This window comes from Gossypium hirsutum, chromosome D07 (assembly GCF_007990345.1).
Source record: "Gossypium hirsutum isolate 1008001.06 chromosome D07, Gossypium_hirsutum_v2.1, whole genome shotgun sequence".
In the NCBI taxonomy this organism is placed as follows: Eukaryota; Viridiplantae; Streptophyta; class Magnoliopsida; order Malvales; family Malvaceae; genus Gossypium; species Gossypium hirsutum.
Genome location: NC_053443.1, coordinates 25175987 through 25202585, shown reverse-complemented (window position 1 = coordinate 25202585; position 26599 = coordinate 25175987). Strand labels below are relative to the sequence as shown.

General features: G+C 33.9%; 2 protein-coding genes and 1 long non-coding RNA gene across 9 annotated transcripts; 2 read left to right on the top strand and 1 right to left on the bottom strand.

The window, feature by feature from the left end:
• Positions 1–275: 275 nt before the first annotated feature.
• LOC107951647 (peroxisomal membrane protein 11C) lies at positions 276–3800 on the top strand. 4 transcript variants are annotated; one of them, XM_016886770.2, is made up of 8 exons: positions 276–826; positions 1721–1930; positions 2194–2268; positions 2346–2420; positions 2513–2593; positions 2720–2794; positions 2879–3052; positions 3458–3800. In XM_016886770.2, exons 2-8 carry the CDS (start codon positions 1739–1741, stop codon positions 3491–3493), a joined length of 708 nt encoding a protein of 235 aa, XP_016742259.1. In that variant the 5' UTR covers positions 276–826; positions 1721–1738; the 3' UTR covers positions 3494–3800. The 4 variants fall into 4 exon arrangements, with proteins under 4 accessions (XP_016742259.1, XP_040953604.1, XP_016742260.1 ...); XM_041097670.1 differs by having other exon boundaries at positions 445–749; XM_016886771.2 differs by having other exon boundaries at positions 456–930.
• On the bottom strand, positions 3664–8187 carry LOC107951646 (F-box protein At4g00755). Of its 4 annotated transcripts, none has more exons than XM_016886768.2 (6): positions 7911–8187; positions 6888–7085; positions 5252–5668; positions 5001–5149; positions 4443–4561; positions 3664–4277 (listed from the first exon to the last, which is right to left on the bottom strand). In XM_016886768.2, the coding sequence occupies exons 2-6, from the start codon at positions 7012–7014 to the stop codon at positions 4007–4009; spliced, it is 1083 nt and encodes a 360-aa protein (XP_016742257.1). In that variant the 5' UTR covers positions 7015–7085; positions 7911–8187; the 3' UTR covers positions 3664–4006. The 4 variants fall into 4 exon arrangements, with proteins under 4 accessions (XP_016742257.1, XP_040953603.1, XP_040953602.1 ...); XM_041097669.1 differs by having other exon boundaries at positions 3664–4297; positions 7869–8185; XM_041097668.1 differs by having other exon boundaries at positions 7869–8185.
• Positions 8188–15712: 7525 nt separating this feature from the next.
• LOC121219461 (uncharacterized) lies at positions 15713–17106 on the top strand. Its single transcript, XR_005916241.1, has 2 exons — positions 15713–15875; positions 15984–17106. It is a non-coding gene; the product is annotated as an uncharacterized lncRNA (long non-coding RNA).
• Positions 17107–26599: the final 9493 nt, after the last annotated feature.

The following is a 26599-nucleotide window of genomic DNA, read 5'->3' as shown; positions in this document are numbered from 1 at the left end:
GAATAAAAAATTGGTATGATATTTACTATTATTGATCCATAATCGGAATGGATTTAAATTGGATTCTAAGTGGTTCACATATCGAGCACGCATGACATTGAGTGTTTGTAGAAAGGGCATTTACACCCCATCTACGAGATCGCACATGAGACTGTATAAATACATATTAAATTTAGAGTAAAATACGTGTTGACAAACATAAAGCCTACTTACATATTACATCAATGATTAATAATTATATTATATAAATGCGTAGCTCCATCCTCCTAAAGGATACATAAATACTCAACAAAAATCAATCGAAGAGAATTTTGTTTATAATCAAGAAATCCTTATTATAATGCTTCGGAAAAAAAAATTGTTGAATCAAGAAATTTTGTTAGATTGGGACTTGAATTGGAATATGGTTATAAAAAAAACCAAAGTGAACAAGTTTTGCAGCTAAGCAATTGGCAATGGGATTGGACCCTTTCCTTCTCTTAGAACAAACTCCAAAGTCAAGAATCTAAGAATGTGGATAAGGCCGTATTTCTTGAGTTGCGTGATTACCAGTGTTTGCCGTAAATTCAATGGGGTCTTCAAGGATCATAATCCAACGGTTCATAACTCAAAACATTGGAATGAAGAAAGCGGGGGTTTGGTTTGGAAAAGATTGGACCAAACATGCCTCTATCATAGAGATAGAGAACACTAAAAAAGGACACAAAGAGTGAGAGAGACTGAGACCTCCCTTCCCTTTTAAAGGAAAGGTAAAAAGTTCGTGGATTTCGAGGCCAAATCATCCGCCACTTCCTTCGCTACCATTCTCTCTTTTCCTTGTATCTGGGTACTTTTACTATAATTCACCAAAACCTTGTTGTTTGATTCATTCCTGTGTTTTTGAGATGCCTTTATCTTCTGCTACTATTCTTATGCTTTTAGTTACTACTTGTAAGAAATGTTTGTTTCCATGTTCTATGGTTATTGTTATCTTGTTTGATTTGTTGGTTTATTCAGGGGTTTTCAATATGGGTGATTTGGATTCATTTGTGAATTTCTACTTCTTTTCTTTTTTTTACTTTCCCCTTTGTCTTGGTGATATGGTCTGCTTGGTTGACAGGGAAGTGGGCAAGTGTTAAATTAGATTGGGTTGTCGTTATTGTGAGTATTTTATGAGAGAATTCTAAAACTAAGCTAAACCTTAGGTACTAGACTCAGCTGATTATGTGTCTGTGTGTGTTTGCATATTATTTGTTAAAGATTTAAAGCTAAAAGCTTCCTTATATCATCTTTTGCAAGCGAATAAACATCAGACAGCACAGCCAAATTGTTAGAAGAAATTGATGCTTTGTAGTGCTTTATATTTTATGGAGTTCACTGAATGATATCAAACCAAATGGTAATTTGCTTTTGGATATTCTGTTTTGAGTTTCATGGCTTTAAGCTGTTAGAGCCTGCATTCTATTTAGGGATTGCGAATTTGTTTATAGGATGATCAAGCCATTTGCTTAGACCTTGATTGTTTAAGCAACAACATACTTGGTAATGATGAAGTTTACACACACACAAAAGAATGATGGGTTCGAGTTTTTGACGTGTACTTTGTCTTTCATTGAAAGTAGAAGCTCCTCTTCATTATTAGTAGCTTGCTTAAACTGGCTGATAATGTTGTCTTCGATTAGCTCTTTACATTCGATCTGTGTAAGCTCATGTGAAAATATAATTATTGTGACTTTTTCAGGTGTCTTTTAGATAAAAGATGAGTACGCTGGACGCAACTAGAGCAGAACTTGCTCTTATAGTTTTGTATTTGAATAAGGCTGAAGCAAGGGATAAGATATGCAGGGCTATACAATATGGTTCGAAATTCTTAAGTAATGGGCAACCTGGCACAGCCCAAAATGTTGACAAGTCAACCAGCTTGGCTCGGAAAGTTTTCCGTCTTTTTAAGGTTCTCTCACTATGCCTAATACTAAAAATGACAAGTTGGTGCATGTTGTACAAGGGTATTTATTTGATAATCTTTTCCTTTTTGTTTTATGGGTGAAAGTAGTACACTCCAACTTAGTAGTTAACGCTTGGTTGAATGAACACTTCTCATAACATATAAAATTTATACTTTTTACTACAAAATGCATCTGGTATCAAACTTAAATTCTTACACTATTTATTATTATTGTAACTTGGTTATTGTTTTAAATTGTGAATTTGCAGTTTGTCAATGATTTGCATGGTCTTATTAGCCCAGTTCCTCGAGGAACTCCCCTTCCACTTGCTCTGCTGGGAAAGGTGTGATAAACTTCCAATTTTCTGTACCTCTCAACTTAATTAATGCTGCTTTTGGGTTAATGTAATGCTTGTTTCAGTCCAAAAATGCACTGTTGTCAACTTTCTTGTTTCTCGATCAAATTGTCTGGCTTGGCAGAACAGGTATCTATAAGGTATGCTATATGTTATGCACGTCATTTTTTCTATTCTATTTAGTTTGTTAGTCTTGGTTTACAAATGTTAACTTGAAGGAAGCCATTTACAGAACAAAGAAAGAACTGAGCTCATTGGACGAATTTCTCTTTTCTGTTGGATGGGTTCTTCAATCTGTACCACCTTGGTTGAGGTTTGTTGCTGTGCTATTCAGCATTCAGCAATTTGAGAATGAGTCTCTACCTACAAACTTGTTTTTACTTACCATGTTTCATTAGCTGTATCCACTTATTTATGACATATACCATCTTTTTATCAGCTTGGGGAGCTCAGAAGGCTATCTAAATCAATGAAAAAGTTGGAAAAGAATCTTAAGGACAGTGATAAGCACAAGGTATGTTCAGAGCATGCACGTTTCTAATATGCCGTTTTCCTCAAATGTCCTTATAATCAGTCTTCTCCCTTTCCGATTATACAGAATGAGGAATACTGTGCCAAGCTCCAAAAATCAAATGAGAGGACTCTAGCTCTTGTTAAAGCAGGACTGGATATAGTGGTAGCAGTTGGCCTTCTTCAATTGGCACCTAAGAAAGTCACCCCTCGTGTAACAGGAGCTCTTGGATTCGCTACATCTTTCATCTCCTGTTATCAGGTATTTGATTCTATGCTTGTAGTCTTAGACTGGACTTCTTTTTATTATTTTTCTTTTTTGCTTAGTAGACAGTTGGATGTTTTCAGTGCATGTATACGTAAATCACTGATTATGTAGGGTTAAAGGTTAAGGAAAAGGTAAAGAAATTAAGAGGTTATAGCATACAAGCTATCATGCAAGCTTATGAATTGAAGCTTACTGATACAGTTAATCATTGAATGAATGTTGTGACCTTGGGAATTATATCAAGTTATTAAGACATACCAGATCCTAAATTCAAATATTATTTACGGATAAAAAAAATAGGACAGCCCGTCATTAGGTTATAGTTCTGTTGTTTATGTAGCAAATGTGAAAAGTTTTTGGACTGATCGGAGGCTGACAAGGTTGTGCTGTGTGTTGCAGTTGCTTCCATCACCACCCAAGTCCAAGGTAAACTGAAGTGGGAAGCCTGTTTTGCTCATCAAGCTTGAGCATCATCATCTAAATAAATTCAACTTGTGGATTTAAGTTCATATCGGTGCAAGGTTTGAAGAATTCGTCAACTTGGGGGTGAACTTGAAATTACACTTCCTATTTATAGCACCACTGTTGTTGCATATCTTTCAGGCTTTCAACAAAAATAATACTATTATACATTGCCATCATTTCTTCACATTCATGAATTTAGGCAGAGTTCATATATATATCCTGTGCTCTGTTTGACACATTTTATTACTTGGATAAACATATACCCGATTTAGTGACACATTTTATTACTTGGATAAACATATACCCGATTTAGCAGAAAACAAGATTCGATTTCTGAATGGCTAAGGCTTTGATATATAACACTAGCACATGAACCCAGAATAAGCTAATCCGGAACAAGGTTACACGCTTTAGTTGCCAGCAAGCTTCCATTTGAAAGGTTAGTTCAGACCCCCGGGGGGGGGGGGGAGGAACAGCAGAAAGTTACTCCATGTCAAATTCTTCCTCGTCCTCGTCTGATTCCACTTCCCATTCATATCCATATTCCACCTCACCTCCATTTCCCTGCAGTAAATTCAGAATCTGCTCCAAGTCTCTCACACGCATCTGCAAACTGGTTATAGAGCTCATCTGCTCAGGTAAAGTTGGCAGTGAATAACTCTGTACCTCTAGCACGAATTTTTCTGGAGGTTCAAGTATCTGAATACTAAAAGCAGGAGATAATGGGCGTCCCACAACTTGAACATGTGACACACTGCAATGATGCCCCACATACTGCATTATTAGAGGGGCATGGCAAAATGGTCATAGAAAAACTAAAGATACCTAGATATGTATATTATGATTGAAATTTATGGCAAATCTATACTCATAACTCTACTGCAATGTACGAGTAGAGAAGGGGTGCATTTGACCGTACCAGATATAGAACAAGCCATCTATTTCCTGTCTCTGGACCCTACTCAACAGCTCAATCTGTAATATTCCACCAATGCAAAGAATAGGCTCTGGAAGCTTGAAAGTCTGTAAGCGGTTTTCCTGTTTATGTAAAAAACTGTATGTTGTCAGAGCTCTTGTATAAGTTCTTACAAAACTATATGAATGAAAAAAATAACCAACTTCAATAAAACGCATCCTGGAACATGGAAACAAATGAAAACAGAAATGATACTGTTAAGAGCCATTTTGGTAGATCATATGCATTGCTATCATATTTAATTACAACTATACTTCAAATGAATATAGTTTTGATGGTTGCTCACAGAATGACCAAATCTGATATTCTTGTAGTAACAAATAGAAAAAGATCAATGGAATATATACAAGTCAATTTTCAACAACGGAATCACACATAATTACTAATTTCATTCAGTATGGGCAATGAATGCTGGCAGAATGACTGGATCAGATGTAGTAATGAAAGAGAAAGATCAATCAAATAGATAAGTGCAAAAGGAACCCAGCTACTTGAACTAACCTGAGCCATTTCAAACTCTTGTGAGGTGTAAGTCCATGCAAACCTGTCAGTACCAGAATCCTGGCATGACTCATCCGCATCCTTGATATGACCCATGCGAAATCTCACAGACTTCGCTGAATATATAGGGTAACCAAACTGGAAGTAAGCTGGATCAAAAATACAAATCTTATAAGAAAATTTTCAGGCTAAGAAAAACCAGATGGATAAAAAAATGGAAAAACAAGTTGCTAGACAATCGGAGCAAATACCCTGGAAAGGTCTTATCTTGATCTCTGTAACAACACACAAATCAGCAATCAATCTATATGTCAATGTTTCAGGCACGGCAGGATTCTTTTGTCCTTTACTAGACCAGTATGAAGCTGTCCGAGCCACCCTATCTCTTGGTTCCAAAGTATTACATATGCTTTCCTCTGGATAATTATCAGTGCTAGAAGCAATTATTGCTTCTGAGATGCAATCCCCAGCAGTAGTTGACAAACAACATCGAGCTAAAAAGGCATAAGCTCTATGCTCCCTCTCCAAAGCTTCCCACTCCATAAAATTGCTAGATCCAGCTCCAGCATGACCTTTTGTACTGCCACCTAGCTCGTTGACACGATCAACTCTAGATAATTGGGGAAACATTTGGAGGGACAGATGCTTACATAGACCATGTCTAATCACTGCAAACCATTGAAAACTAATTTGTCAGCAATGACTGCAAGCTATCATGCATGACAATCAAAGACCAGCAAAACAAGATTGATATCATCTTGAACATATAAATTATGTCATTAAATAACACAACACATGCTGAAACAAGTTCTTAGAATGTTCAAGTTTAGGCTTTAGCTTTTCAGAACTTGAATATTAAATACGATATGGTTGTATACCAAATCCACATCAGAAAGAAGAAAAAAAAAGACCAGATAGGAAATAAAGCAGTTTATTCAAGATCAGCAGTGGTCCTCAAGGACTAAAGAGATGCAGAAGCGAGAAAAAGGAATAAATAGAAAAAGTATTCTACAGGTTTATGTATCAAATTTTTTGGTAATAATGAAACAAGAACAATGAGTCACATCAAAGGAAATACGAAGAAGGATCAATGCATTTCTCTGTTTTTTTTTTGGTTCAATGCATTGGTGCATTGGATTGGAAAAACTAATTAAAAGAAGCAGAGTAGGTTGGAGTCTGAAATTATAATGATATATAATGGACAAAATATCCACAATCTTCTAATCATACAGAAGCAACACATTCTGCATATGTTATACATAACCTGGAAACGAGCAGAGCCCATCAGGCTCCATGACAATAATGTGTCTTTCGTTGGTGTCAACAATTTCTTATATTTCTACCCCATTTCCGAGGCTTTTCAGGTGAACTTAGTCACTTCCTTTTGTTCCTTTCTCTTCTACTTTTTCCCTCTAGGAAAGAGGGATAGGCTTGAATGCATTTTAATTTGAACCATGACTAGCTCAGTGCCAAAGAAACACTATGCAACTTCCATTAATTACAGCTACTTTCCAAAGTCCCCAAAAGAAAAGAGAAAGACAGTATAACCTATTATTTTTGTTGAAAACCATTTCACTTCAAAACACAATTTTTTTTTTCTTTCTTCTTTTTTGCTTAAAAAAGGCACAAATTCCTTGATAGATAAATGAGAAACAAGAAACGAGGCAAGAAAAGCAATGACCAAATGACAAAACTAAATTGAAATCTCAACTACCAAACTGCATCCTGAGAATATTATCCAGATGATGCTATGCTCCATTTGAACTATACCAAAATGGAAAAAAGTTCAAATTCAGTCTTGATCTCATGAGTTTTTATAGCAATTTAACAAGAAAAAAGAAATATTAATATTAAATGAGGAGGAATATAAAAATTATCTAAGCTCACCAAAACGTCGCCAGTTGCGTGAAACAGCAGTGATGCGAACAAGATCAGATGGACCCTCTAAAGCAGTAAGTATCTTTATTGACAAGTCGCAAGGGAGGAAATTCAAGAAATCATCACCATTTTTCATCTTTTTCGTCTAAGTTCCTACAAAGGAGTCAAGCAGCTATGCAGCCAAGAATTCCATCCTCTGCTTTAGCACTTCAATAAATAAATAAAATGTTAGAGGTCATGTTTGAAGTAATAAAATTTTCAGGTTCCATTTGGTACCCATTTGTACTACTTTCTTTCCAGTTAACCAAACATTGCTGTAAAAAAATGAAAAGAAAATAGTAATATTTATGTGATTAAACAGACCAAATATTATGGAGGAGAAAAACATCAATGCAAACATGTTGGTTAGACAAAAATCCAAGTTTCTTATTCATGCAAGTCAAATTTTCAGGTTATAGTCCCACAAAAATATGTTTCGCAATTGTATCCAAAATACATTGTACCCTTTTCAGTTTCAACCCTATAATCAAAGAATAAAGTTCAAAATTTACAAGAGAGAACCTTTGAGCAATTGAACTCACTGAACTATATACAAGACAAATCCAACTATGACACTGTCATCAAACTTAAATCTGACAAAGCTAGGGAAGTAATTCCCGTAAAACAAACAGAATTTTATACGGGTTCGATCACATTTTGTTTATTACAACCAGTATTTAGAGTTCTCTGATGCATAAAACCTATTCAAAACAGCCAATTCTAATCAGAATCATGATTAGTACCAAATAATCCAATCAATTGAGCTTAACTACAAGTTCGAGAAATAACTTTAAAAAAAAATGGAAACTGACTTCAAATCACAAAATTGTAAATAAGAATACACCATAAAGCAACCAAATTTCTAAGAATTCAGAAAATAATAAATTAAAAAACATATATATATTAGGGTATAAGGGAAAGGGAGAGAATATTTGAAGGGAGAAAACTTACATATAGGTGAAAAAAAGAAAAGAAGAAAGAAAGGATTCTCACCTTTCTGTTGAGAAGGAAAAAGAAAAAGATGAAATCAAAATCTCCCAAAGAGAGCAAAACCCTAGCAATGGAAAATGAGGAGAGAGCGAAGGGGGTTGTTGGAGGTGGATTTGGAGATAACTGGAACAGAGCGATGGCGTACTCACTATACCTAGCCCAAGCTTTTTCCCGTACTTCTTCCTTTTAATATATTTCCCTTTTTCCCCTTTCTCATTTTAAAAACATGCAAACGCTTTTAGACAAATATTAACAAACATGGTGTTTACGCCACTAACATCCCATACTATTACGTCTTACTGTCGTTTTTTATATGCAGTACGTTAAAGTTTTTTTTTTTTTTGAAAAAAAAAAAGATACAAAGCTAATAAACTTAGACTCTCAAACAAAGATCTTTAAACAATCTTAAGCCTAGCCTCCTAGTACGAACTGATTTAGCTAGACTATCAGCAATTAAGTTTTCTTTTCTGGGAATATACTGAATTTTCCACTGCTTCACTCTCTTCAGAATATGATGAATTTTCCTGACTAAGGCAAATTTAGAGTTCCCTGAAGAATCTTCTAGCATTACATTAATAGCTTCAATACTATCAAGTTGGATTAGGATTCTCTCAAAATGTCTATCCAAAATAAGGTTCAACCCATCCAGTATTCCCCAAAGCTCTGCCTCCAAAATGGTGCAATTACCTAAATATTTAGCGAACCCAATGATTCATTCACCATTATGATCTCTCATACAGCCACCATCTGTTGCGAAACCTTTGTCAAACCTAACCGAACCATCTGTGTTCAAACTCACCCAGCTATTAGGTAAAGGCCAATTATGAAGATGACTTCGTGCTTTATGATATGAAATCATTGAATTAGAGGAATATCGTTTCGTCCAACTATATGAGATTTTAATGATCTCATCAACACTCCACGAAATGCCTTGGAAAATGAACAAGTTCTGATTCTTCCAGATATGCCACACGATAATCCCAAAGAGACATGGCCAATCGATTCCATCCAAAGAGGAAGAAAAATGGCTCTGAAAATTGTTCCTCATCCAGTCGAGAAGAGATCTAGTGTAGAAATCAGAAAGACCTTGCTGTGGAATAAGGTTATCCCAAATGCATCTGGCAGCATTACAATTTCTAAGTATATGCAAAACATACTAATCATGTCCACAAAGGCCACAAGCTCTACTACTCTCAAAGCCTCGCCTTACCCTTTCCACGTTTCTTAAGAGATGTTGCTTTAGAGCCAACCAGATGAAAAAACGAATCCGATGAGGGCTTTGAAAATTTTAAGGTATTTCCCAGAACCACTCTTTTAAATTAAAAGTGCCTTCACAAACCTTCTCGTAAGTGCTTTTGAGAGAGAAAGAGCCCGTCGAAGTGGCTCCCTAAATAATTCTATCAGGACTTGACGAAGGATATGGCGATGGTACACCTATTATTTTGTTGATAATCTCCTCTGGTACCCAAAGCCTGAAAAGATCCAAGTTCTAAGAGTCATCACCTGCAACCATACTACTAAGGGAACAATCTAGAAAAAGGATAGCAGAAGAAGGGATAAAATTTAATAAGGGACTGCAATTTGGAAGCTAGGGGTCTTGCCAGCATTTGATACTATTTCTGTCTCCAACTGACAAGATTAGGTTCTCATGAATGAAGGGCTATACCTTAGAAATGGATCTCCATAAAAAGAAACACCGACTCCTTGATAAATCTTCTGGTAAACCACTAAGGACTCTATATTTTGACCGAAGCACCTGAATCCATAGGGCATTGGTATTGGAAATGATGTTAAAACCAACCTTCATCATGAATGAGGTATTACGATCTTTCAACTATCTGAGACCACGACCTCCGTGAGACTTAGGTTGGCACACCGAATCCTAACTAACCAAGGCCGTCTTTGAGCTGTTGTTATGAACTCCCCAGACAAATTTCTGAACTATGCGCCCAATCTCATCGCAAACACCTTTGGGAACCATCATTGTCTGCATGAAATAACTGGAAATCGAGAGAAAAACATATTGCGCAAAGTAACCCTTCCAGCTAAAGAAAGTTAACTGGCATCCCAGCTAGACAATTTACTACGCACCATTTCCACCACGAAACGCAAAGTGCTGCTAATGACCTTGTCATGAAAAAGTGGTACACCAAGATAATATCCCAAATTTGTAACTCTTTAAAAACCAAAGGAACCACTTATATGCCCCCAAGTTGTCGTCTACACTTTTTGATAAAAAGATATTTGTCTTTCGTAAATTAATCTGATGCCCCGAATAGTCACAAAACTCATCCAAAATACTTTTAATTACCCGAGCTTGATTATCATCAGCATGACCAAAAAGTATCAAGTCATCAGCAAAAAAAAGATGAGATAACGATGGGCCACCTCGAGACAACCTAATAGGAGACCAACTACCAACATTAATAGCATTACGGATATTATGACCTAACCACTCCATGCAAAGAATAAACAGATAATGAGATAAATGACATCCCTGACGAACGCCCCTAACTGGCTAAAATTTCTGAGTTGGGACACCATTCTACAATACCTGCATAGTAGAGCTAAAAATTGTAGACATAATAACATTTCGTAAAAAAAATAGGAATACCTACAGCTTGGAGCAACGCATCAATGAAATCCCACCGTACCTGATCATAAGCCTTCTCAAGGTCAATTTTGATGGCCATCCATTTCTTGTTTTTCTATGTACCTCTCATGGGATGAATAACCTCTTGAACAGTGATAATGTTATCAGTGATGTTTCGTCTGCAACAAAACCAACTTGCTCAGAAGCTAAAAGCCTTGGAAAGACCACTTTAAATCGATTAGCAATGATTTCCATGACCAGCTTATAAAGAATGGAACAAAAGCTAATTGGCCAGAACTAAGAGAAATCTTCAGGATTCTGAACTTTAGGGATAAGCACAACAAGAGAATTATTTAACTCCAAATCAATGATTTTTCCTTCAAAGACCTCATTAACCTACGTACAAACCGAGTTACCAACATGATCCCACTGACTTTGATAGAACCAGGCATGATATCCGTCACTCCCTGAAGTCTTCAAGAGTGCCATATCAAAAAGAGCGGCATTAATTTCTTCATCCGACACCCGTCTATTAAAGATATTAAAATCCTCATCTTTAAGGCATGGAAAAGCAATAGATGGAAAATATCTTATTGGCCTAGGATACTCGCCATACAAATTACAGTAAAAATTAACCGCTTTAAGCTTCAGTTGATCATCATCCATAATCCACTCGCCCAAGCCATTTTTCAAAGCAGTAATTCTATTTTATTTACGTCTCCTCAAAGTGTGCGAGTGAAAAAAATTTGTGTTGCAGTCCCCTAAAACCAACCAATCACAACGCGCTTTTTGCCACCAAATGACCTTTTCATGATGTAGCACATTCTCCAATTCCTCTCTCACATCCATCTCGACTTGCTTAAGAAACTCCTAGTTAGTTCTATCACGTTCAATCTCAATATTTTCCAGTTTACGAGACAGGAGCTTTTAACGAGCAAAGATATGACCATAAACTTCTTTGTTCCATTTCTTAACTTGATCAGTAAACTTAGAATCCAGAGACAACATGCTAGCAGACACCTTCTAGTTCTCTTTAACAAAATTCGAAAAAGATGAGTGTTCAATCCAACTTGCTAAAAATTTGAACGGGCGTCTTCTTAAGGAATGGACTTCAGGCATAAGAGACAATTTTAGAGGTCTGTGATTAGAATTGAGTCGTGGTAAATGGGTTACCATTGAATTTAGAAAGTTCGTGTTCCAAGTAATATTGCAAATGGCCCTATCCAAGCGCTCAACAATCCTCCCTCTTTGCCAATTTAACTGCGACCCCCGAAAACCTAAATATTGTAACTAAGCGAAATCTAAAAAATTACCAAAGAACGAACACATTTTTCCTATAACTCGCCCTCTTTTTTTCTCACTAGAGGAAATGATGGCATTAAAGTCACCAATCGCCACCCACGGGGATCCATCCAACGGAATAGAACTTTGTAGTGCCTCCTATAAGTGTCTCCTTTTCTGACTATTAGGACTATCATACATAAAGGAAACTAGAAAAAGTCTACCGAAAGGAGCTATCAGTAACTTTAGCTAAGACAAATTGGGGATAACTTTGGAGAACCTCCACACTAATTAAATCCCTCTACCCAATCCAAATACCACCTGAAAAACTGACTGCTTCCACATGATGAGAATTTTGAAAACCGAGCTTAGCAATAACCAAATCAACTTTATCACCACTGACCCTAGTTTCTAAAAGACTGATCAAATCTGGTTGATGCTCTCGATTATATTCCTAGAATACTCTAATAAATTTAGAACTTGCACATCCTTGAAAATTCTAAGAAAATATAGTAAAATTCATAAATAAAATAAATATGATAAGAAAGACTAACCTCTTAAAAGATATCAGAAACTTAGACACAGCCATATTTGACATCTGGGTTATCTGAAAAATTTCAGTTTGCACACTAATAAGCTCTACCATAGAATCCATGGCTTTTGAGAGAGAGACTCGTGAACTACTGGCAGGTTTGAATTTCCCCCCACGCCCACGGATAGATTTAAATAAAGATTTCCCACTATGTCCATTCTTTTTCTTACTTTCAACACTATGTCATGCCCTTTAGGAATACTCAAAGGATTCACACGCACCTTTGACTTGGATTTATTATCCAAATTCTCTTGAAAAGTAACAGCAGTATGCTTTTTAGGGTCAAAAACATTAGAAATTAGGCCTACTTTTACCTCAGGATGTTTTACAAAAGTGGGATTAATATGTAAAGAGATAGCCTTATCATTGGAAAGTGAAATAGAAACTGTTGGGTCCTTATGCTCAAAACCTGCTACACTATTTAAGCCCAAACCTAATAAATTAGAGATCTGGCCCGCAAATTAGAGATCTGGCCCTCAGCCTGCTGTAATCCAAGGCATTCCAACTGAAAGCCCACTATTTGCTGAGGCCTAGAACACTCATATGGAAGGCTCAATGCCGGAAGTCACTCAGAACCTTCGGGCGCCAAGCCTCCAACCCGCGATGAGACCCCACACTATTAACCTCTAAAGGCCAGATTTTTTGCCTGACCCAATATCATCATCATGGCCCAACATTTCTTCACCCATCTTATCCACAGCCATCGACCTATTCACCTTTTCAAGCCCTTTGCCTTTCAGATTTTTAATGAAATCACCTTAAGTAAACCTAACCTTACCTAAATCCTTAGAAGGCACCTCCATACCTAACGTTAGGGCTTCTGTATCCATAGAAGATAGAGTTTCAAATCTAGAACCTACCAAATTTCCTTCTGAAATTTTTACTTTTTATCCACGAATCATTTCCTATTTGCGCCTAAATTTACGCTCAACCACCATCCACGAGTCGAAGGCTTCGCCCGTCTTCAGTAGAACATCCATTTTCTTCACTGGAGTTGTTCCACTACTCAAGGAGCTCTTAGAATTCTCTTCACCGCCGTGACTGTTCCGATCTGTCAAAGAAGAAATACACAAACTCTTAAGATAGCCATATTTACCATATGAGAAACATATCTCAGGTAACGCCTCGAACTCCACGCGTTGTAATCGGCCGTTGATCAATACTTGTGAGGTAAGAGGTTTCTCTAGATCGACAAAAACAACCATTCGGGCGAATTGTCCCCTTTACCCACTATTTGTTTTAATATCAAGTTTAACCACTTTACCAACCAAGCTTGCAATCTCCTCTAAAATCTTCTTTTGGTACAGGAACCCCGGCAGGCCCAAAAAATAGATCCAAGCCAACACATCACAAGGGAATGGTCTTGACAAGTCAAAATCCACTGTCCACGGTTGGACTATGAGATAGTGTCCAAACACTATCTAAGACCTTATGTCAATGCCACATAATAATCGACCCTACTCTAGAACCGAACTAGATAATATCCATTTTCCACGTCCATTAGGCGAAAGGATTGAATAGGCTTCCAAAGACTAGTAATACGATTATGCAAAACCCCATAACCTATATTGCACCCTAGCAACTTGACCACCACAATGGACTCCATTTCTTTTACTAGAATTTTGTTAATGCGATCCGAGATGTCAATGGCAGGAATACCATTAATGTTGGATCTAAGGATATCACCATCCTCAAACACTAAGTCAAGATTAGTGGCACCACCAAGAGAGTTAGAAATCGATCCTCCCAAAAGTTTGTCTTTCCATGAAACTCCGCTTACCGAAGCCAAGTCAACCACCATATTCGCCAAAGAGCCATCACCTCCATCCTTAAATTGAACTTTTTTGGTGTTACGATCAATGATAGAATCCTCTCCCTCGCCAATCCGATCACCGGACAAAGATTCAACACCGTTCATTGCTTCTTCTTTTTTAAGATTTTATTTTAATCAATGATTTTTAAATTTTTTTATATTATAGTATCGTTATAATATTTAATTTCATCGTGACTATTATTTTTACATTAGTAGCAAGTAAACACATCATCTATCCAAATCCATCCTAATACTTTTAAAGAAATAATTCAATTTCAATTCTTAAAGGTTACATTAGTAGGAGGGTTATATCCAAATAATTAATCTCTTCAATTACTTCATATATTAATATATATTACCGGTGAAGTTTTTAAGACTCAGGAGTAGAGTTAGAGGTTGATAAGTGTCTTACAAAATATTAAAAAGATTAAATATTTTAAAAAGAATAGACACATGACAATTTTTTAAGATTGTTTGTGGAATAAAAAATATATTGTCAGTGTACCAAATACTAGCTCATTTTAAATTAATTAAGTACTTCTTCCATTTTAAATGAATTAATTTCTTAAAAACATTTTTTTGAAGTAATATTTTATGTATTAAGTAATTTTTTCAAGTTTTATTAATTACTTTTAAAATATTTTCATGTTTTAAGTAGTATTTTATGTATTAAGTAATTTTTTTGCAAGTTTTATTAATTACTTTAAAAACATTTTCACGTTTGATGTATTAAGTAATTTTTCCATAATTTATGACGATAGTTTCATTTTTTTAATAACATTTCATGCGTTAAGTTTAGCCATTAATGTTGATATATTTGGTCAATTTAGCTATTATTATTTTTTTGAACTAAATTTGACCATCCCAACTTTTTAAAAAGAGTCGAACTTGACTATCAAACTTTTAAAAAATAGTTGAACTGTTTTTTTAATGGAAACACTAAGACATTAAATTTTTAAATATAGAAGCTTGTATAGAAACTCACATGTACTTCATTCTATTTTTTTAATTTTTATTAACCTTTTATATTTTTAAAATTTGAAATTTTTATTTTTTGAATGTTTTTATAATTTTAAATTATTTGTTGGCATGACATATAAGACAAATAGTGTCATGTTAGCATAAATTATATATGGAATGTCACGCCAACATCGTTAAAATATAAATGTTTTAGTTAGCATTTTCGTTAAAAATGCAATTTGGCTCTTTTTGAAAACTTAAGGGTAAGTTAGCAATATATGACAATTTTGGAAGATACTGGGGGAAATATGTTGGTTTTTTTTCGATATTTAGGGAAATAGTCTAATTCTAGAGGGGGAAATAGTCTAATTCTAGAGAGTGAAATAGAAAAGTTTCTAGCAGGACGCTTTTTCGTCCAATTGTAACTTCTCCTAATGGTCAAAAAATTCAACGACAAAATTTTTTCCCATGGCTAAAAATAGCTAGTTTATTTGCTATATAAACTCAAGTCATTTTCTTTATTTTGCATTCAAATCTCATTCTCCTAATTCTCTCAATTTATTTATTCTCTCAACTATTTAGTTCTCAATTTTTCATTCATTTTCTCTCAAAATATTATTGTTTTAATTTTATATTTCTTAATTTCTTTGTTTTTAATTGATTTTTATAATGATAGTTCCGCTTATTCGTTTGGATGACAAACACATTTCCGTCATCCCATTGCAAATGGTAAGAAAATATTATTAAATTTTGTAATTTTAATTAAGTTCATTATTAAGTTGTTAACATTATTAAATTTATATTTTTTTATATTTATATAATCAAATCGAAGATCAGATTTTAGAGACATACATACACAATGTAATTGCGAGGGCATTGCGTATTATTGAACAACACTTGCAAGAGGCGAGATTTGTGCACGTGTCACGTATGTTCGGAGGGACTAAATTGGGTCCCGCACTTATCAGCATTTGGGTAGAAAGATGGAGACCCGAGACACACATATTTCATCTTCCATGCAGTGAGTGTACAATTACACTCGAGGACGTAGCTTTACAACTCGGTTTACTGTGGATGGGTTAACCGTTATGGGGGCATTGGGCGTTGGCGATTGGAGCGCAATTTGTGAGCAACTATTATGCAAGGTGTCAAATAAGTTTTTTGGTAGTCAGATAAAGATGAAATGGTTGGAAGAAAATTTCAATTATATCGAAAACTCCGCGAGTGCCGTTGAAAGAGAACAATACTCCCGAATATTCATCCTGAAGTTAATTAGAAGTCTCTTAATGTCTAATAAATTCCAATTTTTGGTACATTTAAGGTGGTTACTATAACTCGTCAACTTGAAAGAAGCGAGGGGACTTAGTTGTGAATCAGTTGTGTTGGCGACATTGTACAGAGAGATGTGTCGGGCGACGCAACTACAAAAAATTAAAATTTGTGGTTGCATACTCCTTATTCAGTCATGGGCATGGTACGAGCTACAATTTTTACGTCCCTGAGTAAACTGTTGGAAAAATGGGTTTGAAAAACGCAGCGAAAAATAAATTTAAGTAAAAACCAAAGTTTTTAAATTTTTTCCAAAACAAGATATTGGTTGTGATATCTAAATTAATAAACAATTAATCATAATTGAACATTTTCGATTCATCTAGGATGAGCGATTGGACCGAGTAGTCTTCTCCGCTATCCTGAAGCTCACATCTGCCGAGTATGGGCTCGCTTTGAATCAAAAAAAATTTCACAAAACTTACCAGTGGGGTAATTTTGTAATTCCTCTAAACTTTTAGGTCAAGTTGTAAATCAAAAAAATATCTCTAGAAATTTTCTGAAATAATCTCTTTAGATAATTTTCTCTCTACAACTTTCTTTTGAATCCAAGTGTTTGTAAATAATGACTCAAGACTCTCTTTATATATGGAGAGTTTAGAGAGTTCAACTATGATTAAACTTTAACCACTTTAATATTAAATTAATATAATATTCATATTAATAAATATAAGATTAAATTTAATATTAAATCTTATTAAAAGAATAGAATGTTTATCTACAAGATAAACATTAAATTAAATTTAATATTAAGATAATCACTTTAATATTAAATCAATAAAATATACTTAAGATAAGTATTAAATTAAATTTAATATTAAAATATTAAAATAATATTATTTTTGGAATAATTAATCTGAAATCAAATTCTCAAGTAGAGTCCCAATAGGAGTGTAACTCTTCCACTGCTCAACCACCAATAACCAATTGCCGCTAGCCACTGGGACACCGTTGCTGCAACCACCGATACCGCCGTGCCTGATGATGCAGGTGCGACACTCTTACGGCACCATGAGCCAACCCGGCTACTTTTGGTTCGGTTCGAGTCAATAACGAGCTGACTAATCCAGTCTAGCCATCGGTTAGACCGTTGACCTGATTTCACATACCAGGCCCGATTCGACTAGTTTTTGAGTCTTGATATCGGTTTTGGGCTCCTAGGCCAAATTTATGATCTCAGGTCTAATTTTCAAATTCAATTACCCATTGGGCCAATTATCTGACTTTAAAATTAATTTCCAAAAATATCATATTAAGTTAATTGATTTGATTAATTTAATTTTACTTGATCAAAATTAATTTTTCCAAAAATCACTTAGATTTTCCAAATTAATTTTTCAAGAAAATTCTTTAATCAAATTCTCTAGTTGAATAATTCTCACGACCACCTAATTTAATTCCACATCAAATAAATCAACTCAATTAAATTATTCTCAAACTCGTAAAATTTTCTTCTGATTCAAATGCAGTTCGATCAAGCTTTTGTTAAGCTTGCGGAGGGACCAATCGGACATATACAATTAGGCTCTAGTGATTGCAATTATGCCCAGAAACATCATTTCGATAATTCACAATTACTTAATCATGAAGTTAGTCCACAAGAAGTACCATGATTGAGAACTCCTTATTGTATACTCTTTACAAAAACAATTTATCCAACTATTTTGTCCAATGACATCGTCATGTGTGTATTACCCTCATATGATATCATTGATTCATTTGAGTTAAATACGTTCATTCAATACAATCCTATTTTATCTCATTGTCTCCATTGTGTTTTCTTAATGATTAATATGATCACTATTAACAAATGACTATGATAAATTACTCGTTCGAGAACAAGCAACCTGTGGTCATGTTTCATATTTATCAATCTACACAATGTCAATGAGAGGATATCATTAACTCTTTAATTGAGCTATGAATTCCACTGTTACTAGTAAAGTCATGACATACACTAGTCATGTACCCAACATACCAGCTATGGACTCGATCATCTTTAGAGCGCAAGCCTCCACTTATATCAAAGTACATGAGTTGCATATGCATGGTCAGTGACTAACTCAAGATTTAGGTAAATCACACCATGAACGTCACAAGTGAATTAGTTCACAAACGGATTCAGAATGAATTCATTTTGGGTCCAGTCCAATGTACCATTCTACCAATGAATACATCTATGTCTCTACTTATGGAGTCAACTGCTCCGATAGCCAAGATTAGCCATCTCACTAATTGGAATTGTAGACGACATAATAATCCTTCTCAATATTTGAATCAAATCCTAATTTTGATTCTTTTATGGGATTACAGACTCATTTAGATTATCTACTGAAGTAAGTTGTCTTTCTCGCAATGTAAGCGTTCTTTACAATGCCACTTATCTTCAGTTTGAACTATAGACAATCAATGAACTAATATTTGCTTGTCACAATTTCACTATGCATGTAAAATATAAAAGACATAAATAAAAAGGACATAATAGTGAAATGTGAAAATAACTTTATTTATTTATTCATCGTTTAAATTAATAAAAAACATTTACATGTTTACTACAATATAGACACATTTCCCAACAATAACACCCCTTATTCTTTCCCACTCGCAATAAGGTAAATTCATTTGATAATATAGTTATCATAATATTTTTTTCATTATTATATTTTTTAAATAACATACTATTCGAATAGGTGAAACAATTAAGTGAGTCATGTGGGTATAGCGAACGAGCTTGAAGATATTTGACTATTGTTAGATCAACGATCAGAAGCCAATGTTAATTTTTGAAATTTTAAATTATATAATATTTACATAAATATTTGAAATTTAATATTAGGTACTTAATAAATTTTATAATTTCGTATTATAGTTTGAATGGATTCCATACGCTGATCCGAGAATTCAAGAATACATTCCGACTGAATTTTTGGCTAATCGCAATATCTGGCATGTCAAGGTGCTATTGATAATTATCGCGATGTTCGAGATGCACGAATCAGATCGAGTGATGTGCTAGTTTGGGTTTAGGCTAAATATTTGGCTTCCTATAAACGTGTTATCGTTTATAGTAAAAATATCAAACAAAAATATATTAAATTAAATTGAAGGTGTCCACAAGCGTACAAGTCAAATTGTAATATAGTAAAGTTTACAACAAAATATTGGTAAGTATTCTGAGAATCGTACCCAAGTGATTGCAGATTAGAGAAATTATTATTATATTAATTACAAAAAATAATTACTAATCTAATTAAGTCACGAATTAGTAGTGGTAGTCCAAATTAATAGATTTATTAAACTAATTAAATTATCAAATGAATTAGTAGGGCTCTATCAATCTGAGTTAGGTGAACTTTAATTGCCTACAAAAGGTCACCACTGAATCCCTAAACTTCAATGTTTACAATCCTGAAGGCAAAGATTGGGAAAAGTTCTAAAGGGAATGGAAGTAATCGACCAACTTCTTCATTTTCATTGAGCCAGAGATAGAGGAGGAGAATTTGGAATATTTAATTGATCTTGAAAAAGTCCCTAGAGAATGCCCTCGGACAGAGGAAACCCCTACTGACCCAATTGATCAGCTTGCATAGGAGGGAAACTGAAGACCTTTTCCTTTTCTTGTATTTAATTTCTTTGTTCAGTTTGTATTATTTTCCTTAGTAATGAAACTATCATCTTTCTTTCCAAATGTTTGACTTACCACAGTACCAACGGTGTATTAGAGCATTTGCCATAACTAACTTATTTAACTTACCTGAGGGACTAAGCCAAACCCGGCGTATCATGCATACAGGGCTGACCCTATCTTAAATTCTAGAGGACTGGTGAAATCAAAAGCTCTGATAATAATTAACTTGTAACACTCTATATTCAATCCGATTTACCGAACTCAGATATAAGATGCCCCAAACATAAATACCTAACAGAATTTTTCATTAGGTGAAAACTAAACTGAACATACTTCTTATTAGTTTATAATCTTTCTAAGTCAAAAGATCTTAAAAGTGGCGTTTACTAAATACAATTTTTTTTTAAAAGTTTAATATATTACAACTTAAAACTTTATCCAAAAATGCCCCTCTGTATGCATAATATCGCTCTGCCATCTTGGCGCATTCCTAGCTTGGTCCCTCTTGGCACACTAGTTCCAATTCTAGAATCCTGCATCACAAATAGACGCATGTAAGTTCAACAAAAATTAATGATTCTCAACCATTATTACCTTTAGATGGTGTTGTTGAATTCATTGACTTAGGAATTTCTAGACTTTCTTTCAAACTTTGGAGGATATGTTTCTGATTCCTAGTGGATAACTAGACGCCAACCTCTAACTTGACCACCTTATACGCATTTCACTCTATTGGCGGATCACAAGCTTCCTACCTTATAGGGACTCCTATTTCTTAATCGCCTAGAGATAGAGGTTGGATACATTTCTTGGAATGATAGGCATACAGGCTCTACTCTCGATGGATTCTTACACTGGCTCTAGCAGCTGTTATATCGCTAGTTACATCATATCTTTAAATCGATCCAAATGATGAACTTGATTCGATGAAGGAAATATCTTAGGTTACCCAATAGAACTCAGATGACTTTGATACAAAATGTGAGAACTTCCAAAATTAGTGGACACTTACACCACCCATAATTACATATATGCCAAGCTCTCTTTCTGACTTAACGAATAACTATGGCGGATTCATCAGTCAAGTACACTGCCAAAAACTCTTTCAGAAAATGCCTCAAAGGCATACCCAGATCTTGCCACAAAGGCGGATTATTAACTCGCCACTTAGGTGTGACGGAATTCGCCTGACAGGCTTTCCAAACATTATGACACATAGGTTTTTCAGGTAGCATGCTACAAAAGCTTTACGGTGACTTGCCACAAAAGCTTTATAAGGGACTCACAATAGAGGCTTCCCAAATAAATCGCCTCAATAGTTTTATAAGGGAATTGCTACAGAGGCTTCATGTAAACTGCTGTGTTTTACGATATGGATTTGCCTAAACTCATCATCACTTGAAGTTTGCCTATCATCGTCCCCGGGACACGCACAAACCCTAGTAGACGATTGTTGTAACACCCCAAATCTGGTCTAAACATTATGACCGAATCTGGCGATGTCACATTGTAACACCCCTTACCCGTATTCGATGCCGGAATAGGGTACGAGGAATTACCAGAACACATACACTTATAAACATGTTAAACCGAGTTATAAAGTTTCATTCAAATTTAAACTCTTCAAATTTTTAACATGCTTTTATAAATCTTCACGTTATAACTTCAAAATACTATATTTGTAACAAATAGGGTTTCTGAGACCCAATACATACTCATGCAATTCAATACTTCATTTCCATTTCATTTAATTCACGATTCTCATGTTCACAATTCAATTCAATTTCTCAATCCAATATACATTTCAATACCACAATAATTCATTTAATTCAAATCATATCATTTGCAATTTCCATTTAATTCATGTACAATTCAATTTCATTAAGTTCAATACTAATACATATGCATATCACATAAGATATAAATATTACACTCAACCATAGTCACAAGCTAGTCTTTTTGAAGACTAACCACATGATAAACCATTTTAATAAAGATTACAAACTTTAAACCTTACCACCCTTTTATGATCACAAACATATTTCCATCTAGACATTTACAATCTCAATGCATAATTTTATAAATTTAATGTGGCTTAATCCAGCCACAACTTGGCCAAAGCCTAAGCATACACACCAAACATGCTAGCCAAATAAACATATAGTATAAGCATTATAAGCATGGATAAACACCACATTTATTTATGTATCAAACTTATCAACATGAGTTAATTCATAAACAATTTATGACAGTGCTACATACCAAATCATATACCAAGTATACCGCATACACATACTATGAAACTTTATTTTCTCACATGAACTTTAACTATAACTAATAATGCACAATTATAAATATCATTTCTTTTCAATCGTTTATAGATTATAATCGAGCATATGGCCAATTATACACAAATCATTCATATGTTCTTCCAATTTTCCTCCTCCTCCTCCTCTATTCCATATCCTTAATGTGTATAACACACTTAAACAATATTAACTATTTCACTATTCACTCACATGTATATTCAAAGCTGTCTATTCAAGTCAGAGGCACTAAATTATTTTTACCCAGAGCTACAGAACTCCAAATTAAGATCTATAAAATTTCCTCGAAACTAGATTTACATATCTTCGTACCATAAAATTTTTGGAATTTTCGGTTTAGCCAAATAGTACAATTTATTCTTTAAAGTTTCCTCTGTTTCACTATTCGACAGTTCTGACCTCTCTTCACTAAAAATTAATTATCTTATTGTACAGAATTCGGATATTGTTTTCATTTGCTTCTATTGAAAATAGATTCACTGAAGATTCTAAAAATATAAACTTTATCCCATAATTATTTTTTTACAATTTTTTTAAATTTTCTAAAGTCATAATAGGGGATTCCGAACTTATTCTGACTCTATCTAACTAAACTTCAAATATCTCAAAATATATAACTCTTTTAATTGCTTTGTTTCTTTTATGTGAAAATAGACTCATTCAGCTTCAATTTCATATATTATTCAGCCTCTAATTCAATCTTCATTTTTGGTGATTTTTCAAAGTCACACAACTATTGCCATCTAAACTGTTTTATTGCTAAATGTACTCTTTCATAATTTCACTTTTTCACTTTCAATCACAATTCAATTCAAAATTCACTTTTCCATTTCTAAGTCGATATTCAATTCAATTCCACACCTATATTCATTATTCAATTACACTTAGTCAATTTCCTGATGAACACTTCGGAATAATAACAAATACTCGGTGGATTCAGCACATAGCAACCACCTTATTAATCAATGATGTCCTGTGGAATCAGCATATAGCAACCACTTTACTAAACAATGATATTCGGTTCACATAGTAGCCTGCACATAGTACTACACATGTGACCATTACCATTCGATACACGTAGTAGCCTGCACATAGTACTACACACATGATCGAAACTATCCGATACGCATAGTAGCCTGCACATAGTACTACACATGCGACCTATCATTCCGGTACACGTAGTAGCTTGCACATAGTACTACACATGTGACCATCACTTTCACTTTTACATAGTGGCCTACACACAATCCGTGCCACACATGTGATAATTTCTGTCATTTCATTCATATCCCTTTTTATTCCAAAGGTTCATTCGGGAATTTTTCACTTTTTTTCACTTTTCTTTTTATCGATCAATTTCAATTTCTCGTCTTTCTTGATTTATAACAATACATTTAACTTATATAACCTTCACACTATTCATTCCAGTCCAAAAATCATACTTTGGAAAAATTACATTTTTGCCCCTAAAGTTTCACAAAATTACGATTTTGCCCCTAAGCTCGTAAAATAATTTTTATTCAATTTCTTTACATTTTAGGCCTAGATGAACCATTTTCATAACTATAGCAGTCCACAATACTCACTTATTCACACACTTGTGACATATTTTATAACTTTTACAAATTAATCATTTTAGGCATTTTCATCGAAAATTACTTAGTACAAATTGTTTATCACACTCCAAACATTCATATTCTTCCATAAAACGTCAAAATACATGCATATCATTCATGGGTAAATTTTTAAACACAAACCCTAGTTCAAAACAATGGTAAAAATAGGTAAATCTTGTTACGAGGATTTCAAAAACGTAAAAATCATTAAAAACTGGGATAGAACGGACTTACAATCGAGCTTGGAAGCTTGAAAAACCCTAGCCATGGTTTCTCCATGCAATTTTCGGCCTAGGGGTTGAAGATGGATAAAAATTGGCTTTTAATTTTGTTTTTAATTCATTTTAATAACTAAATGACTAAAATGCCCTTAATGAAAAACTTTGGAAGCATGCCTAACCATACCCATTTTTGTCCACCAACTTAACCAATGGTCTAATTCCATATAAAGACCTCCAATTTAAAATTTCATAACAATTGGACACCTCTAACATATAGAACTCAACTTTTACACTTTTTACAATTTAGTCCTTTTGACTAAATTGAGTGCCCAAACGTCAAAATTTTCGAACGAAATTTTCACGAAATCATTTTGTGAAATCGTAGACCATAAAAATATAATGAAAATAAATTTTTTTCTCGTCGAATTTGTGGTCCCGAAACTACTATTCCGACTAACCCCAAATTTGGGCTGTTACAATTGTGGCTCATCCACCATTTCCAGAATATGTTATGGTTATGGTATTTTCATATAATTGCCAAATTGGTCTTTTATCGTGTTTACTGTCCCGACTGGCTTCATGTTTACAGTCCCAATAGACTACATTTCGCCATATTGGCCTTTGTGTTTACTGTACCAGTGAACATCATCAAAACACCACCGCAAGGTCCATTATCATATCACATACTTTCCCGACACTCCGTTTGCGCCAACCATACTTTATCATGCATTACTAGGATAACTTAATAGACACATTTACATAGATTTCATTCGTATTCTTAATAGGATCTTACTTCCCCACCCATGATCTCCCACACATGCTTACCACATATCATTATTTTCATGCAGCGCATCATACATACATACATACATACATACATACATACATACATACACACACACATATATATTTTTAAATTTGTTTTTAAATTGTTAAAAAAACATTTATTTTAATATTTTTAGTATTTTTGATGTATTATATTTATTAAAAAATAATATAAAAAATTAATACGAGTGGGCCGAAGCTAAATTTTAATATTTTTTATCTAGATCGAGTTTAAGCAAAATTTTAAATTCATTTTTGAGTCGGACTCAACCTAAGAAATGTAACTAAATTTTTTATTTGGCCTGGCATGGGAACCTCTAATAGAAAGTGTAAGATATTAAGTTAAATAATTATGTTTTGGAGACGTGCAAAAGAAGAAAGGTTATTTATTTTGAAAGAATGCCAAATTAGAGTGCACTGATCCGAATGTGACTCCGGCGTTGCCTCTGCAATATATGTAATATTATTAATAGAAGGAAGACGGATCACATGAGTTTTGATCCATACATTCCTCCACTATCTAATTATCTTCTATACGTCTATTTCATTGTACCATCCAAATTTTTTATACTAAATCTCAATATTTAATCATTATATTTTAATTTGACATAATTTACTCATCTATTTTTAGAATGTCCTATTCAAAAAATGGGCAAATTAATCTTTATACATTAAGTTAAAGAATAAATTAATCCTTCTATTTAAAATTTCATTTATTTCTGCTGTTAAAGACTGTTCACTGTAAATCAAAATAAAGTACACATGGCACGTCACGTATAACTGTTTAGTCATTTTATCAACCACATCGATTTTCAACAAAAAAAATGGATGAAATTTTTAACAGAAAAAATTAATGTGCTCTTTGGTCTAAGCACAATTTACCCAATTTTTGAATAAAAATGGCAAAATACAAACTGACTCCTAATACAGAGACCTCGTTATATTTTATCTTTAAAAAGAAAATGTTAGAATTTTAACCGAATTAGATAAAAGGATTAGCTATTAGACTAATATATACATTAAATTATGCTAAATGAATATATATACCATTGATAAAAAAAATAACAAATATTATTTAATATAATGTTATAAATAGATTTAAAGAAAATATTGATATAAAAAATTAGAAGGCAAAAGAGTCTGTTTTTCCAGTGCTATAAGCATGAAAGTCAAAAACCATACCTGCTGCCCATCCTATTCCTACCTAAATGGGAGGACCCTCTCACGAACCTCTTTTAAAAATAAAAATAATTCAGATAATGGTATTAGGCTCTCAGCTAACCTACGTCCCAACAAATTTATTTTTTATATAATATCCGTTTTTTAAAATTAATACAGAATAATAATTTAAAATTATATGGTTTAAACTAATAATAAAATCTAAAAAAATTTAAAATTTAAATGTTTTTTTTTGTTCTAATATGTTACAATTTAAGATTTAAAATTTAATTTAAGTGATATATACGTTTTTTAAAAAAATCATAGAAGAAATTTAAAATATAATATA

What these genes read in the sequence shown, in the direction of transcription:
- LOC107951647 (XM_016886770.2), top strand. Translation starts at nt 1,739, where the DNA reads ATGAGTACGCTGGACGCAACTAGAGCAGAACTTGCTCTTATAGTTTTG. An exon ending in AAGTTTTCCGTCTTTTTAAG is followed by an intron (nt 1,931 to 2,193) that starts GTTCTCTCACTA and finishes GTGAATTTGCAG; the next exon opens with TTTGTCAATGATTTGCATGG. An exon ending in CTTTCATCTCCTGTTATCAG is followed by an intron (nt 3,053 to 3,457) that starts GTATTTGATTCT and finishes TGTGTGTTGCAG; the next exon opens with TTGCTTCCATCACCACCCAA.
- LOC107951646 (XM_016886768.2), bottom strand. Translation starts at nt 7,014, where the DNA reads ATGAAAAATGGTGATGATTTCTTGAATTTCCTCCCTTGCGACTTGTCA. An exon ending in ACGCAACTGGCGACGTTTTG is followed by an intron (nt 5,669 to 6,887) that starts GTGAGCTTAGAT and finishes AATGGTTTGCAG; the next exon opens with TGATTAGACATGGTCTATGT. An exon ending in CAAGATAAGACCTTTCCAGG is followed by an intron (nt 5,150 to 5,251) that starts GTATTTGCTCCG and finishes TTTTTGATCCAG; the next exon opens with CTTACTTCCAGTTTGGTTAC.